General features: G+C 33.9%; 1 protein-coding gene across 3 annotated transcripts in view; it reads right to left on the reverse strand.

The window, feature by feature from the left end:
• Positions 1–13090: 13090 nt before the first annotated feature.
• C1GALT1 (core 1 synthase, glycoprotein-N-acetylgalactosamine 3-beta-galactosyltransferase 1) overlaps positions 13091–16124 on the reverse strand; it is a 65070-nt gene continuing 62036 nt past the window's right edge. For all 3 annotated transcript variants that reach the window (XM_024250075.3, XM_063726073.1, XM_063726074.1), the window contains one exon: positions 13091–13910. In XM_024250075.3, coding sequence (XP_024105843.1) covers positions 13707–13910 — 204 coding nt within the window. In that variant the 3' untranslated portion in view covers positions 13091–13706. The remainder of the gene's footprint in view (positions 13911–16124) is intronic.

The raw sequence follows: 16124 nt of genomic DNA on the forward strand, positions 1-16124 counted from the left end.
ACATTTCCTTTAGTGCAGATGTCAATTTGGCTCCAATTCTAAAGAAGTGCTGATAACTGAAGGTTTCTAGTGGGGTAGCTGAACTACTTTTGGTGACCTGGAAACAGGTAGCAAAGAGGGCAGAGCACTAGCCTGGTAAGGGTGGAGAGGATTCCACTGGAGCTTGGCTGCTCTCATAAAGTACTATCTGGACCCTTTCTTTCATTATTCTGGAACAGTCAGGAAAGTTTGGTCTCTACTGTGGGCAACAAAGAGGAAAATAAGTCTTTTCCCCAGGGTCAAACAAGATGATAGAAGTCACCAGCAGAAGATGGTAGTGCCCACTGAAGCAGCAAGTTAACTGGAGTCACTGTCCCTAGGAGGCAGCCCAGGAATGGGCAAGAGGGCAACCCATTTCTGGGTACACATGACACTGTACCCTGGGAACCGCTGAGGATCATGAGGGGAATATTTTAAGGGTGGCTATTTCTGCCAATAATGCTGGAAAGGATTCATGGCATAATGCCATGATATGTAGCAGAATCCACCAGTGTCTGTACAAAATATTTAAGTAGGTAATTCATTCTGTCAGTTATTAAGTGTTATGAATCTGAAATCATTAAAACAATGTACTGCAGAAGAAATAGGCAGATAAGCAGACCAGAATACAGTTTATACACAAACCGATAATGAAATATGTGGTAATGGTGATTTAAAATAAATGTTGAAAGAAAGGATCGTCAAATAAAGTGTATTATAACAAACGGGTAGCCATTTTCCTACCTCACTCCATATAAGAAAATAAATTCTGGAGGGATCAAAAATATAAACACAAAAAATGAAACTATGAAAGTAAGAGGAAAACATAAGCATATTATAAATAAACCTTGGTGTGAGCAAGACACACAATAGCCCTAAGAAAAGATTAATTGGTTTGTGTGGGAAAAAAACAACGTAAGTACGAAATAATCATAACAGTTCTAATACATATAAACTAAGCCAATATTCAGAGAGTTTATAAAAATTTTTAAAAACCGTAGTAATTCAATATTAAAAACTGGCTAAGATGAAATGCAAATTACCAATGTATAAAAAAACACTCAAACCTTAAGTACAAATCAACAAGTATCAGATATTAATGCAGTGATAAAACTAGTAAGTTTAATAATCAAAAACTTTGGTAAAAGGGGCAGAAAAATATATTCACAAATGTTGAGTGGTAGTATAAGGTAGTACAGTTTAAGAAGGCAATTTGGCAGTATCTACAAATATTTAAATGCATACATTCTTTATCTCAGCAATTCCTTGCTAGGAACTTATCCTATGGCTGTACCCACACAATCATTTCAAGGATGTTCAGTGCAGCAATAATTACAATAATAAAAGTATCCAACTCAATTATCAATAGAGGAATGGCTAAAAAATTATGGCACATCCATACAGAGATCTAGTTAACTATTAAAAAGAATTATCTCTAAGATATTAAACAGTAAGCAGAAAAGGCAAGGAGCAGAATGATGTGTTTAGTTTGGAAATGAGTATAGTTCTGTTATTTTCTGTTTATGGCTGGATAAAGGGACTGCTGGGTGGGGCTGTAGTAGATTATTGCTTTTCATTTTATATTCATTCTCTTTTACCAAGCGCATATATTACCTTTGTATAAAAACTTAAAAAGATTTTTAACAGGAAAGACATTATCCTCAAACCATGCAGTAATGCCCAACTTGAATATATTTGTTCAAGATCTAAGGAAGGAAACTTCAGGGGTACTGGAGTTATTGAAAAATAAACCTAAAAACATGCCAATGAAAGAAAATGGCTCTGGGTCTCATAAAAAATGGTACACTGACTGCACTTGGGAAAAAACTGGAACTCTAGAAGAATGACGATAACTGGGCTTTGGCAAATTTGTGAATATATTGACTCTTTCACATGAAGTTGTACCTGAGCCTTATTAAATCTAGTTCAAATGCCACAATTTCTTTGAAACTTCTTAGATCCCTAAACACTTAATGTACAGTCCTCTTATAGTTCTTTGTAAATACCTCTATCATAGTCCTGAGGAGGCTATTGGTTCACTTGCATGTCAGCCCCCAACCCAAATGTGAGATCCTTCAGGCAAGCCTTAACCACAGGTTTCGTCCTCCTCTCTCTTCTGTAGTTGACAAACCATGAGCCTGGTAAAAGTTTGTTGAATGGGTGATTTAATGACTGGAGGAAAAAAAAGAGCTGTTGCTTTTTTTGGATTTTAGGATAGAAAACTTGTAACTTGAAATGTAAATTATTAACTCGACACAGTTTTCTCCTTACCAGTGTTAGGAACGACCCTACCTTTTTTTTTGTCATCACAGACCACTTGTTGCTTCAGTAACCAAGAGCACTGAGATACACCAAGTGACAGTGCTTTGGAATGTCTAATGGTCACTGTAGAGAAAAGGAACCTGAGCTCTCCTCCCTAACAGTAAATAAACACAATCTTCTGCCCACACTTGAGGTTTTGTTCTTTTTCTGGCCTATATTCTCCAATATAAATGCGAGGCTTTTTGCCCGATGGTATATGTGGAGTTCAAATCAAGATTTTCTCAAGTAGAAAACCTGTTTAGGGGTCCCTCCATATCCATGAGAAAAGCATTTTGTTTAGAGGTCTCCAAAAAATGAAACAGAAGTAAGTAGGGGGCATATGGAGAACTTTTCTTCATAGTGAAAGGATGCTCACCATTTGTTTCCTTTTAACTGATATATAATGCACATATTTACAGGAGAGAGAGTAATATTTTGATACATACAATGTATAGTAATCGTATAGTAATCTTTTTAAACTTTTTTGTTGTAGAGATGGAGTCTTGTTGCCCAGGGTGGACTTGAACTCCTGAGCTTCAGCCTCCTGGGTAGCTAGGACAACAGGCATGCAGCACTACACGTGGCTTTGTTATTTAATAAAAAAAAAAACACCCTATTATGTTCCAGGCACAATTGGAAACAAGACAGACATGATCTCTGATAACAGTGCCTGGCAACTTTTAGGATCGTGCCTAGAATCTATTTGCAAATGGTGGGAAAAGGCAGGGACCAAATATGTGAGTTCTATCTAGCAGTATAATGGGTCAAAGAAAAACAGAAAGAATGAATAAGATCTAGTATTTGATAGCACAATAGGGTGACTATAGTTATTAATTTAATTGTATATTTAAAAATAAAAGAGTATAATTGGATTGTTTGTAACACAAAGGATAAATATTTGAGGGGATGGATACTCCATTTTCTATGATGTGATTATTACTTATTGCATGGCTGTATCAAAGTGTCTCATGTACCCTATAAATATGTACACCTACTATGTACCCACAAAAAATTTTGTTAAAAAAAAGTACATAGCTCAGGTTGTTCAGGGAAGATACAAAATTGCATTTAGTACAAAGACCACTAACCTGGGAGTCAGGAAAATTGAGTTCGGTTGCCACTTCTGGCCTTATTTGTGTCATTTTTCTAAACTTTAACATCTCTAGATCTGTTTCTGAATCTTTCCAACGAGGTGTTAGAACATCTTTAAGCTCTAGAAATCAGTAGTCCTATATTTTTATGTGGGAAAGGGCTCAATGTCTTCTATTTCCATGAATAAGAGAGTAAGACTTAAGCCAGAACAGATCTAAGAAAGATATGAAAATAATCTGACACAAGGCTTTGAGAATAAATAGTAACTTCTGAGTACTCTTCACCCTTGGAGTAGGCGAGAAGGATGCTAACATGGGTCCACATGAGGCTGCTGGTCCTTTGTATGGGTCAACTATTTACCACTCTTTAAGATGGATACCTCCTTCATCTACCCTCATTATGAACTAGTTCCGCAGTCTTTATACCCTTGATTGAAGAAAGTAATTTCTTATGGCAAGATAAAAGAATCCAAATCAGCTTTGAGATCTTTCCAGCTCATGTGTGTACCTGCTTACCTCTACTGCTACTTAAGAATGTCTGTGGACATTCTTCACCACCGGTTGTAGAAACCCTAGGGAGCCAGGGCCAACAGCTTTTTTTCCCACTTTAGTTCTCTAAACTATGACAACAATAACATGATTTTTTAAAAGTTCAAAAAGGAAAACAGTGAATTATTGAATTTCTTTCCAATCTTAGTACCCTTCCCCAAAGGTACTGCCAACAGTTTTTGTATATTCATACATTTATAAGTTAAATCATATTTATCCTTATTTGACATCATATCTATGTTTGGTCTTAATTCTGTCATCTATTTTAAATTCCGCCTTTAGCTTTCTTATATGGCCTGTGTTATCTTTAATTTTGTGTTTTCATTTTAATAGTTATCAGGCTTAGAGTTTTGGTGATTACCTTCATAACTATTCAGAATATTACATCCCTATTTCTTGATATATTATCAATTTTACAAAATTTCTATTCTGAAAAGTAAAACCAATTAGGGCATGTATATATTACCTCTTACCTTATCTTTGATATTCTATTTTCTAACTTGTTAATCATCTTTTCTATATCAAGATTTATAACATTTCAATATGCTTCTATAGCCTTATTTAAATAATTCTATAACTACATAGTTAAATAATTAACCACCACCAGTCCTGTTCTCAATGTTTGTCCATTCATCTCTTTAGATGGGCTTCATCATCTAGATTTTTCAAGAAGTGTCCACCCTGACTCTTTCAATTTACCCTTACATTTGAAATCACTTGGCTTCTTCCTCCCCCAAGAATCTGGTAGACTTTGCTTCACTCTGCTTTAGCACTGAATGTTGCTACAGAGAAGCCTAAGTCCAGTCCGTTCTTCCTCTCTCCATCTCCCCCTCCCAAAGAAATCACTCAATTTTGTTGCTGCTAAGATGACATTCCCTTCTCCCTGCCCCCAGGACAATTTGCAGATTTTGGCCAGATCAAGAGCAACTGTATTTTTTTTAAATTATAATGTTAAAATTAGCATTTGTTACACGATCTCACTTTTATAAAACCATTTCTATCTATTTAGCTTACTATCCAATTTATATTTATGCATTAATTGGAATTACTTTGGGGGGTGGTGGGGTTTGGGGCCCTTTTAAAATTTTCATCTTTGAAACGGTCATCTGTAATGAATGTTTGTTTTTTTAAAATAATGGAGCTTATCACTTTTTTAATGGAAAGATGACTTATTTAGTAAAAGTCGGTAGTAAATACACAAGATACAATGATGCGTACTTTTTTGTAAGTTTTGAAGAAAAACTAACACAAAAGAAAAATGTTAAATGTTTAAAAAGAGGAAACAATTTCTCAAACACCTCCTCTTGATTCTGACAACTTGGGTGGGTTAATGGGCTTATGTCATAGAAATGGCATTCCCCCCCGCCCAGTATCAGGATACTTCATAAACTTTAACAAGAAGAATAAACCAGAAGTTTTCTTAGCAATATGAATTAAGAGTATAAAAGCCATTGAATGATGTGGAAGTTTTTACACAGTTATGGCTGCATATGGAAATGAAATGCTTTAAATGGCCCCTTTCGAGAAGAGTCTCTTGCTTCACACTCCATTCTTTCTTCTATGTAACATCTGGTACTTTCAGTTCCCCTTTTGTGTAAAGTGCTGGAGGTTAACAAAATACAGTAGTTCCCCCTTAACCACGGGGGGATACATACCAAGATCCCCAGTAGATGCCTGAAACAGTAGATAGTAGAATCCATCCACCAGGATTGTAGTAAGAATTAAATGGGATAATGCAATGTAAAACAATTAGCACACTGCCTGAGAGTATAACTACTGCACACAACTACTTTTTTGGGTACTTTGCTTCTAATAGAAGGTGAGTTCCTTGATAGCAACAAATATAATTTGCCACTTTATCCCTATTATCTAGCTCAATACCTTTAGTAGACACTCAAATGTTGGTTAAATGATTTGGAGCTAAATTTGTCTGGAGTTTAGGTAAAGAATAGCAATTTTTTAAAAAGGGAATACATGCTAGGGTCAGGCTGTGGAAGGTCACATAATCTGAGGTTATATTCATTTTATTCAACAGGTCATAGTGACCATTTTTAAGATGTGAGAGAGGACTGCCTTAATACTGAACACTGAAATCTTTTATCTATAAAGGTTAAGTTTTTCTCCCCACTGGTTTTCAGGTATTTAAGCACCCATATTTTCACTGAGTAGGTTCTAGAAGGAAACATTTCCTTAAGAAAGAGGAAACTGCAGGATAATGCAGGCATCAATTTTTTGAGTGCTATCTCTTCTTTCTTTCAGCAACTTCTAGGCTGGTGAGAGGGAACTGAGGTTCACAAAAGATACACAATTTAAAAAAAAAGTCTTAAACACATCCATTTTGATAGAAAATAGAGGCAGCCAGGCATGGTGGCTCATGCATATAATCCCAACACTCTGGGAGGCCAAACTGTTTAAAGACCAGCCTGGGCAACACAATAAGACCCTGTCCCTATTTAAAAAAAAAAAAAAAGAATGGGGGCAATAAAAAGTCTTAAGAAACTAAAGACTTGCTGCTGCCAATTAGAAGAAAAAGAAAGGGTAAAAGAAAAAAACATGGAATGAGAGATGAGTAGGAGAAGGTTCCAAGAGCTATAAATTCAAAGGCCAAAAAAGAGAGAAATTCAGTCAGGCAAGTAGGTTTGTAAAAATTACTTTAAAAATCAGAAATTATCTCTGTGGCCAATTATTCTAAACACATAGTTACCTTCACTTCATCAAACCGCTTATTATATAAACCTAATCAACATGAAAATGCAGTGGTTTTAATACTTCAATTACATTAAAAATACAGTTATTAAAATATAATCATAACCTTCCTTTTTCTGTCTGTCTCTGACATATACACACCCACACTCACCTACCCACACCCCACCAAAAAGTATAAAAACAAGGAAGACAGTCATGTGTAGAACTAAAGGAAAAGTTGAATATTGCTTCTCTTCCAAACCTATGTCCTGGATTTTATCACCACCTTTCCACAATCTAACAATTAGACAAGAAAATTAATAAGAATGAACTGTTAGAGGTATAGAAGGGGAGACAATGCAGTTTAGGTAGTTCTATGAAAAAAATTGAAGCTTATGGAAGTCAAAACCTGATTAGTTATAAAAATGAAGACACTGTACCCAAATTAGTTCTATGATAGCACATCGTTCAGCAGTTCTAGAAATGAAGAAGTACTGTTAATCTTTCACTAGGCATTCATTAGAAAAGCCAAAGAGCCTAAGTTCTAGGATTGAATCTCATTTTTTTAAAAATGAGCATTTTGTTATTTCAAAGTAAGCTGTTGTTGACCTGCACTATACAGGGGCAATATATAAGAAAGTATATAATGCCCTGGACAAATTTTCAGTCCTGGAGAAAAGCAATATTGATAATAATACAAGAAACACTAGCACATTTGGTAGAAGAAATGCAACACAGAGACAGTTTTAAGTTCTAGGCAGCAATACAAAATGCATTAATTAGTAATAAACTCATGGCAAAACAAAGTTCACTTCTGTTTTACTAATACAGATATATCTGGAGAATGCCAATGTTGCTGAACTTATTCAACTTTAGTTGTTAAATGTTCGTTCATTCTTAACCGCTAAAAAAATTTCCCTTGAACAATCCATACTGTCAGCATTATTAGACTTTAAGACGAAAACTATGTTGAGCCCTGTAGAGTACTTCCCTTTAACAAGGAGATAAATTCAGCAAGAATCTTCTTGTATCCTTTCCAGTACTATGAAGTCATACCTTTGGAAAACTTAAAATAGGTTTAATTGTATATATTTAGGTAAATATATCTACTTTCCAATGACTTAACAATTATCAGTACAGCTAGTTGGAAAAAATTTAGCTGTCTGAATATGTTAAATTACACAACTCCACTACTAAAGTAGTATGAAGTGGTATTTATCTCCTCAGCTTTTCTAAAGCTGTCTAATCCAAATAACTGTGTGTGTATGCATGCTTGCGTGTGCACACACACATGCTAATAACATACTGGGTAGCAGATTACTGAGAAATCAAGGCATATAGGCTAGACTCAAGGGCCTTATGGAATTTGTAACTGTTTGCCTAGGAAGAGATAAAATACTAGGTCTATTTTTATTCATATCCTGAAACTCCCAGACAAATCTATCAATAGACCTGAGCTCTGGATGAAGTATGCCTAAAAACACAAAGTTTTTTAGCCTATAGTTTACATTTCAGTAAGCCTTCACATATACCTACAGCATGATTAAGCAAAGGTGGAAAGTTTTGTTTTGTTTGTTTTTTTTTTTAAACACATAGTTGGAGCAAATAATTTCACAGATAAAAGTAACTTCTGAAGTATATGAAGTGTTATTCAACATTCAAGTCTCTGCTCAAATGTTACTTCCTAGTCTTCCTTAATACCCCATCCAGAAAATTGTTCTGATAATATTTTTATTTTCCTAATACCACTCTATGAAATACTTTGTTTATTCATCTACTAGCTTATTTTCTAATTCTAGAATTAAGACATCCATTGTATTTCTAGCAGATGCCTGGCATAAGTATTTGTTGAATAAACTAATTTCTCAGTGTATGAGATAGATCAAAATATACCAAGGAGCACAGAAGCAATCTCTCTCTAAATATATGAGATTCTCTCCCCTCCTCTGCCCCCACCCATGTAGACACACTTACCTGGACTACAGTGTTTCTAATTTTTTTACAGTATATTATTCTCAGAGGTGGAATATTTTGTTGCTTTAAAGTAAATAATATATATTGCAGTAAAACTTACGTAAGCCTATTCGAACTAAATAGCTTTGATGGGAAAACAATTTTAAACTTTTGGAAAAATAACCCCGAACTACCCATAAAAGACAACATTTATCTCACAACTTTTATATTGGTTAAAAATAATCAGATGAAACAACTTTGAACATGGCAATTTATTTTATGCATTATTTAAATCCGCTGTTTAAAAATGTTCAAAAGGCACTTCAAGAAACATTTAAAAATACATTTTTCTGACTTAATGGTGATCACTTAAAATAAGCAAGTCACCAGACATTTTTAAACCATTCATAACACCATTACCTTAAATAATTTTTAAATTCCAAAACACCAACATTCACTATGTAGTACAGCACACTGCTTAGCAGTAAGATTAGTTTCCCTCTAATAATATACTTCATGTAGATTATTAATTTGCAGGGCCCTGCAAAGTTATTAAAACTTAATATAAACTGAAAACTAGAGAGGTAAGGGAGTTGAAATAAAGCAAAATTCAACTCTAAAACTTTAATGTTGGTTTCTCTAAAGAGAATTTGTAAAATTCCTTATTCTAGCCTGTATTAAAGTTTTTATTTCAAATCTTATATATAAACACATTTTTTAAAAATCAACAGAGGTTACATTAACATTTAGCATAAAATCTACCACAGGTTGTCTCCCAGATTGCTTCAGTATGTTTCTGTCAGGCCTATTATAAAGTAGAAAAATAAAATGAGTTTTGTTTTTTGTTGTTGTTGTTTTTGAGAAAAGGGTGAGTGGAAGAACCCAAATAACTTTACTTCCTTTAATAACTGTAGATGTAGAATTAATTTAAAATTATAGATTTTTAAGTAGGGCAAGTATCTCGAGAGCCAGCAGGCATTATTCTTAGACTTTTACTTTCAATTTCTTATGGAACCCTAGTTAGTAGGTTTAAAATTATCAATTAAGTAATAAAAATTCTAATCACTATTAGCCAAATTAACCCTGTGAAGGCAGCATTTAAGAATAACTAGAAAATGGAAGTTAGTAATAAAGCAAACAAGGAAGGGTAATCAACACCAGGCAGAAACTGTCAAAGAATTATAGTCTAATGAACTGAAAATTTAAATGGCAAATAAAATGCTAGATGTAATTTAATCAAGGGATTCTTTCAAGTACAGTGCATCAACCTGGTAGTAACTATATAGTTGGACAGTCTCAAAGAAGTGAAAAACATTCAAGAAAATTGTGAAAATAACCAGTTAGCAAATTGACTGTTCAAATCCAATTCCATATTCAAAAAATATTAAGAGCTGATCAGTGATTTATTTTCATACCTCATTACAGTAAGAAAAACTCCTCTGAAATTTATATTTGAAAGCAAACTGGGACAAAAATCTGCTTTATCTATGAACTTTCCACTAGAAAATACAAGCATACCATTATTAGAGAACATAAGACATCAAAAGCCTTATGTTTTGAAACCATACTGAAATCATTTACCAAATAACAAAGATCTTAATCTAAAAGATAGTGAATACATCATCAACATGAAATCTGATTTTATGTGCTCTATGAAGTACTTGGAGAATTGCTTTTTTATTTTTCTTTTGCTTTATTAGGTCACACAAAACAGAATGAATTAGCAGAAAAATGTATGTTATAAAATAGCATTTACTACTTCAATTTAATTTTTTTTACTAACAACTGTGGACCTTTTTGATGACACTTATGTATGCTTTTAATAAATTATGTACTTATTAGTACTTAATGAACCCTTCCTGCCTCAATATAAAAATTACTAAACTTGGAGAATTACAGATTTTATTGTGGGCCCTGATGTTAGTCACTTTGGAGAAGCTAAAAATTTGGCCAAAATGAATGATCCAATGATCCTTTAAGTTATCTTTACTTTATATTTAATATAATGTGATCCTGGACTACACTGATTTAAAACATGCTTTTTGAAAAATGTCTTAGTAATGGGGCATAATCTTCAGTGTGTTTCAAACACTACTTGCACCAAAATCATGTAGGTTGTTGGGTATTGGTTCTCAAACTAGGATAAGAAAGACACCTGCAGAGTTTGCTTAAACATAACTGCTAGCCCCTGCCCCTGCCCCTAGATATCTGATTTAGTAGATCTGAGATGGGGCCCTGAGAGAGGCTGCATTTCCAACAAGTTCCCAGGTGATGTTAATGCTGTTTGTTGGGACCACACTTTTGACAATCACTGCCCTAGGGTATCTGGTAAGAATGCATACTCTTGGGCCCCATGCTTAAATTAGAATTTCTGAGATTGGGGTCTTCAGATCTGCATTTAACAACATCCTGGGCAAGTGTGAGAACCACAGTTTAAGAATCACTGTGACAATTTGGCTGGGTTAATTTGACTATTACTGGCCAATGTATCAGACGTCATATATCATATACATAAAAATGGAAATAATGCTAAATGAATAGCCCCAAGCCTGATACGGTTCAAATGAACACACAGGGTTTGAATATAAATCCTACCTCTGTTACTTACTAGCTTTGTGACAGTGACAAAGTTACTTCAATTCTCTGAGCCTCAGTTTCCTTTAATATGGGTATAACACCCAAATTTTGAGGATTAACACTATTATACACAGATTATCTAAGCACAGTACTTAGCATACAGTTGGCACTGGATAAATACTAGCTATTACTTATTTCCTTCAGTATCTGGTTAAAGCAAATTTTTCATTCACTTAAATGCAGTATTTACACTCCAAGGTAACAGAATAATAATACAATCTTCTATTTATTGCTCCCTATCAATGTTCTAAAAACCTTACATTTAATCCTCATAAAAATCCTGTGAGGTAGGTAGTATTATCATCCCTAATTAACAGATGAGGAAACTGAGACACAGAGAGATTAAGTAAAATTGCTCAAGGTTACAAAAACAGTAAGTGTTAGAGCAAGAATTTAAACCCAAGCAAGTCTGACTCTAGAGCCCAGGATTCATCACAATATTCATTTCCTATGAGCAAATCTTAAGGTTTTTGGATATCTATAGTAAACCATTTATACTTCTAGTCAAGTAACACATATGAAAATTCATGTCCACACCATGGTGAAGAGTTGTTCAAAGAATAAAATGAATGCCTTGAAATTTTGGCAGATGATACTACCATGATAATAGGTAAAAATTGGTGCATGTTTTCACTATGTGGACAGAGTAATCCATGGTTAACCAATGAAATGAACATCCTCTCAAATATACCATTCAAAGAGGTCATGATTTTGACATGTTTTGGCACAATAAATAGAAATTACTTAGCCGGGTGCTGTGACTCACACTCGTAATCCCAGCACTTTGGGATGCCAAGGCGGGTGGATCACCTGAGGTCAGGAGTTCAAGACCAGCCTGGCCAACACGGCAAAACCCTGTCTCTACTAAAAATATGAAAACTGGAGGGGCGTGGCGGTGTGTGCCTGTAATCCCAGCTACTCGAGGCTGAGGCAGGAGAATCGCACCACTGCACTCCAGCCTGGGAGACAGAGTGAGACGGTCTCCGAAAAAAGAAATTACTTAGCTAAATAGCAGAGTCAGTGGCATGACAGCTATGTAAAATTGGCATAATGATAAACATAAGGGAAATGTAAATACTTTGTACCATAAAAATAATCTCATAGAAAGTCTGTAAAATATTGGGCTATGACACACTCAGTACTGCTAAAGATAATAAAAATAATTTATTTCCTTTCAGAAACTCTTTAAACAGAGTCACTAATAATAGAATGAAACATTTGTGAATGTTTTTGATGACAGTCTTGACTAGGTATTCTGCGTTGTTAGAATTATCCATTAGCAAAACAATTATCCCAAAATAGCATCAACCTTCAGACTGTTATTTATAAATTAAGTATCTACTCTTTCTTTCAATATGTAACATTTTTGTTTAAGCACTCTGCATTTTCTATTGTTTTTAATTCTCATCAAAATCTTGCCACTGTAACTAATAGCCACCTCAGACCCTATAAATTAATTTTAAAACTCTGCTTTAAACAAGTTATGAAAGGCACAAACAAGTTCTCATCCCAACAGGATGAGAATGAAATAAACCATAACTATGTAGTTGGAAAGAGTTTAAAATAATCAATTTAAAATGTCACTTAGTAATTCCTGAGAGTGGCATGTTATAAGAAGAGCATCCTGAAACAGCATTAAATTTATTATTAGTTACCCATAATTAACAATGGGTAAATTTGGGAACAAATATGTAAAATACATGTTTACAGAATGCTATGAACGGTTTGAGTAAATTAATGTTAATAGTGGAGAATGGTATTCAAGAGTGGCTAAACACATTTGGAAAAGAGACAACAGAGATTGCGTAAAAGATTACTAATTAGAATCAAGTATATAATATAGTCAAGGCCCATGATAATTTTAAAGTGTGGTTTTATTAATGCACTTCACGGTAAGTGCCAGTCTTATTTTAGCTTCTTCTGGAAGAAATACTACCAATTATAAATAATCACAGCAACATTTTCATTAGACAAAAACTGTGTGTGTGTGTGGTGGGAGGCTATCATTTATATCATACTGCAAATATAAACTCAATTCTTGAGCTGTATTAACAACACTGAGCAACAATATTTCTTTCTAAAATTTTCTTTAAGGCAGATCTGTTTATTACTAACATGGTGCAGTGTAGTTTTAGTAAATTTACTATTTTAGTTTCTCAGTGACAATAACACAGATGGTCAGAAAACAGGCAACAAAATCTCTTTTCTAGTTCCTCTACCTGGCCACCATTTAAAAAACACAAGTTCTTCATATATATAGATATATTTATATATTACTGTATCAAAACACATTTTAACACACTTCACAGCTCATTTAAAGCTTCAGTTTATAGTCATTCATGTGAAAGGTTTCTATAAGGAATGTTCACTTAGAATTCCTCACTGGGATTCCAGTGTTCTATGTCAGAAATGCAGAAGTCCTTTTTCAGTGCAATGCTAGACATTTTACCTTTGTTCATTCATGATTTTCTTTCAAGGATTTTCTAACTTCACTTTTGTATCTTCATTTTTGTTTGCTTGACTAATTTCCTTTAGTATATGTTCAGGTAAGGTAGGTTGATATCTGTATAAATAACCATATGGACGTAGATGATAAACGAGGTATTCTAACTCATACATAGTTGTAGAATCAACATAGTGAAAAGAAACTGCAAGATCAGAACAGCAACCAGGACCCTAAAAAAGTAGTGGAAACAGGTATTGTTAATAAACAGCACATTGCTAGCATACAATATTTACATACTTATAAAGGACAAGCTAATTTTAAAAGAATACAAACATTAAAGATGGCAAGGTAAAGCAGAGGAACCTAATGTCCTAGACCTGTGGAAGAAATCAAGTTTACTTAGACGTCCTAATGATTTAAAACCAATTGAAATTGGTGAAACCAAGTGAAACTGTGGAAAGTATTTTTAACTGAAACAATATTCTCTCACACTCTTTAGCGGATAAAATTATTGAGATTTCTTCAAATCAAAGGAGCAGCTATACAAGGAGAAATCTCCTTCTCCAACATCTGCTTTCTCTTCCTAATTTTCTCACTGTAATTTTTTGTGTGGCTCAGACTCGGAAACATACCTCTAGGGCATTCAGTGACTACAAAGCCTTGCCCATTAGGTGTCTACAACCCAATACACTTCATCTATATATGTATCAACCCGAACAGTACAGTATTTGAGACAAAGCTCTCAAGCCAGACTTGGGTTTGAACCCAAATTTTGTGGGCTAGTATACGACCTTGAGAAAGTTATTTAATCTCCATAAGCTTCAATTTCCACATCTGTAAAAGGTGGTTATTTAAAGGAGACAATGTGTGTAAAATGCTTGGCATTACCCTTTGCTTAAAATAAATGCTCAATAAATGTTAGGTTTTATTGACTGAAAAATCATATCAGGTGGCCCTCAGGTAGGTCAGATTTAAACCTTTGTCCAGTTATGTAATTTTCATAAATTCCTAATAGGTTTGGTATGAGAACAAAGTTTAAAATAAAACAACAACAATACAATGAACAAGAAAGCAAGAAAATTAAGAAGACAGAAAAAGAGATGAATTAAGCAGTCAACCTAGAGTCAGAATTGGTATCTGGAGAATGTTGGTGTCATCCAGGTGACTCCAACAAAACTTCAGGCTCCATCTGACATCTTTGTAAAGAATGAGGGAGACAGTCTGGCAAGTTCCAAGAGAAGATTCATATTGATTGAATATTTAATAAATCTAATAATTTATGTTTGGAAGTATGTAGCTTACAGTGTGTAAAAATTATCAAACTGTCCACTGTGTTTTCTCTGCTGTTATCTCTAAACTTTCCTTTGAAACACACACTGGATATGTAGATTCTTAGACAACCTCCTCCTGCACCTTTAGGAAATATCAGAATAAAAGCAAATAGGAAAAATAACCAGATAAGTCAACTTGTGATTATCTAAACTAGCTCTGTCCAACAGATATGTAAGCCATATAGTAGCCACATTAAAAACGTAAAAAAAAAAAAAAAAAAAGTGAAATTAATTTCATTTTACTTAACTGAAAAATTTCATCATATTGTTTTAACATGCAATAGTTTTGTGATGATTAATGAAACCATTCTTGAAATTAGGTGTGTATTTTATTTACAGCATATCTCAAATTTGGACCAGGCACATTTCAAGTGCTCAATAACCACACATACTTAGTGGCTACTATACTGTCCAGTGCATATTAAACTTAAGGACTAGACCAGTAATAGTTTTAAATTGCTGACCTCTGGAAGCAATTTTTATATTCTCTAAAATAATATTTTTGATAAGATTTACTGCATTAATTATGTTACTCTTACTTATTTATATTTTACTGGATGGCCAGGATTCTGTTAAACATTTATGCAATAAAAGACAATAAAAGAAAAAAGCTATAATTATTAGAAAACAAGAGCTAGCAGACAACTATGGTTACCCAAAAAAACTCAAGAATCTCAAGTGAAGAATCATCAGAAATAGAGAATTCAGTTACAAAGCCAGATTTTAAAGATGCTTAAAAAGAAAACCAAACAAATAAGTTTTCATATATATCAGTAAAAAGTTAAAAGCCCAAGTAGAACAGTAACAAAAATATTGCATACCTATGGAAATAGTTGATAAAATTTGACCAAAGGACCTAAAAGGCAACTTACAAAAAATCCTGGGCAAAGACGTTATTGTCCCTAAATTAATGAGTTTGTATGCAAAGATAAAGAAATGAGTTGCCAAAACACTTAGAAAAAAAGAAGAGTTAATTTGCCCTTAGAATAATAACTTAAAACTGCTGTAAAGCTACAAGGTTCAAAACACTATAGTGCTGGGCCAAAATCAAATTAGAACAATGGCATAGAACTGAAATCCCAGATTTAGATCCTACTATAAGTAAGGTTATAG

The sequence above is a fragment of the Pongo abelii genome, chromosome 6, assembly GCF_028885655.2.
Source record: "Pongo abelii isolate AG06213 chromosome 6, NHGRI_mPonAbe1-v2.0_pri, whole genome shotgun sequence".
Classification (NCBI taxonomy): domain Eukaryota; kingdom Metazoa; phylum Chordata; class Mammalia; order Primates; family Hominidae; genus Pongo; species Pongo abelii.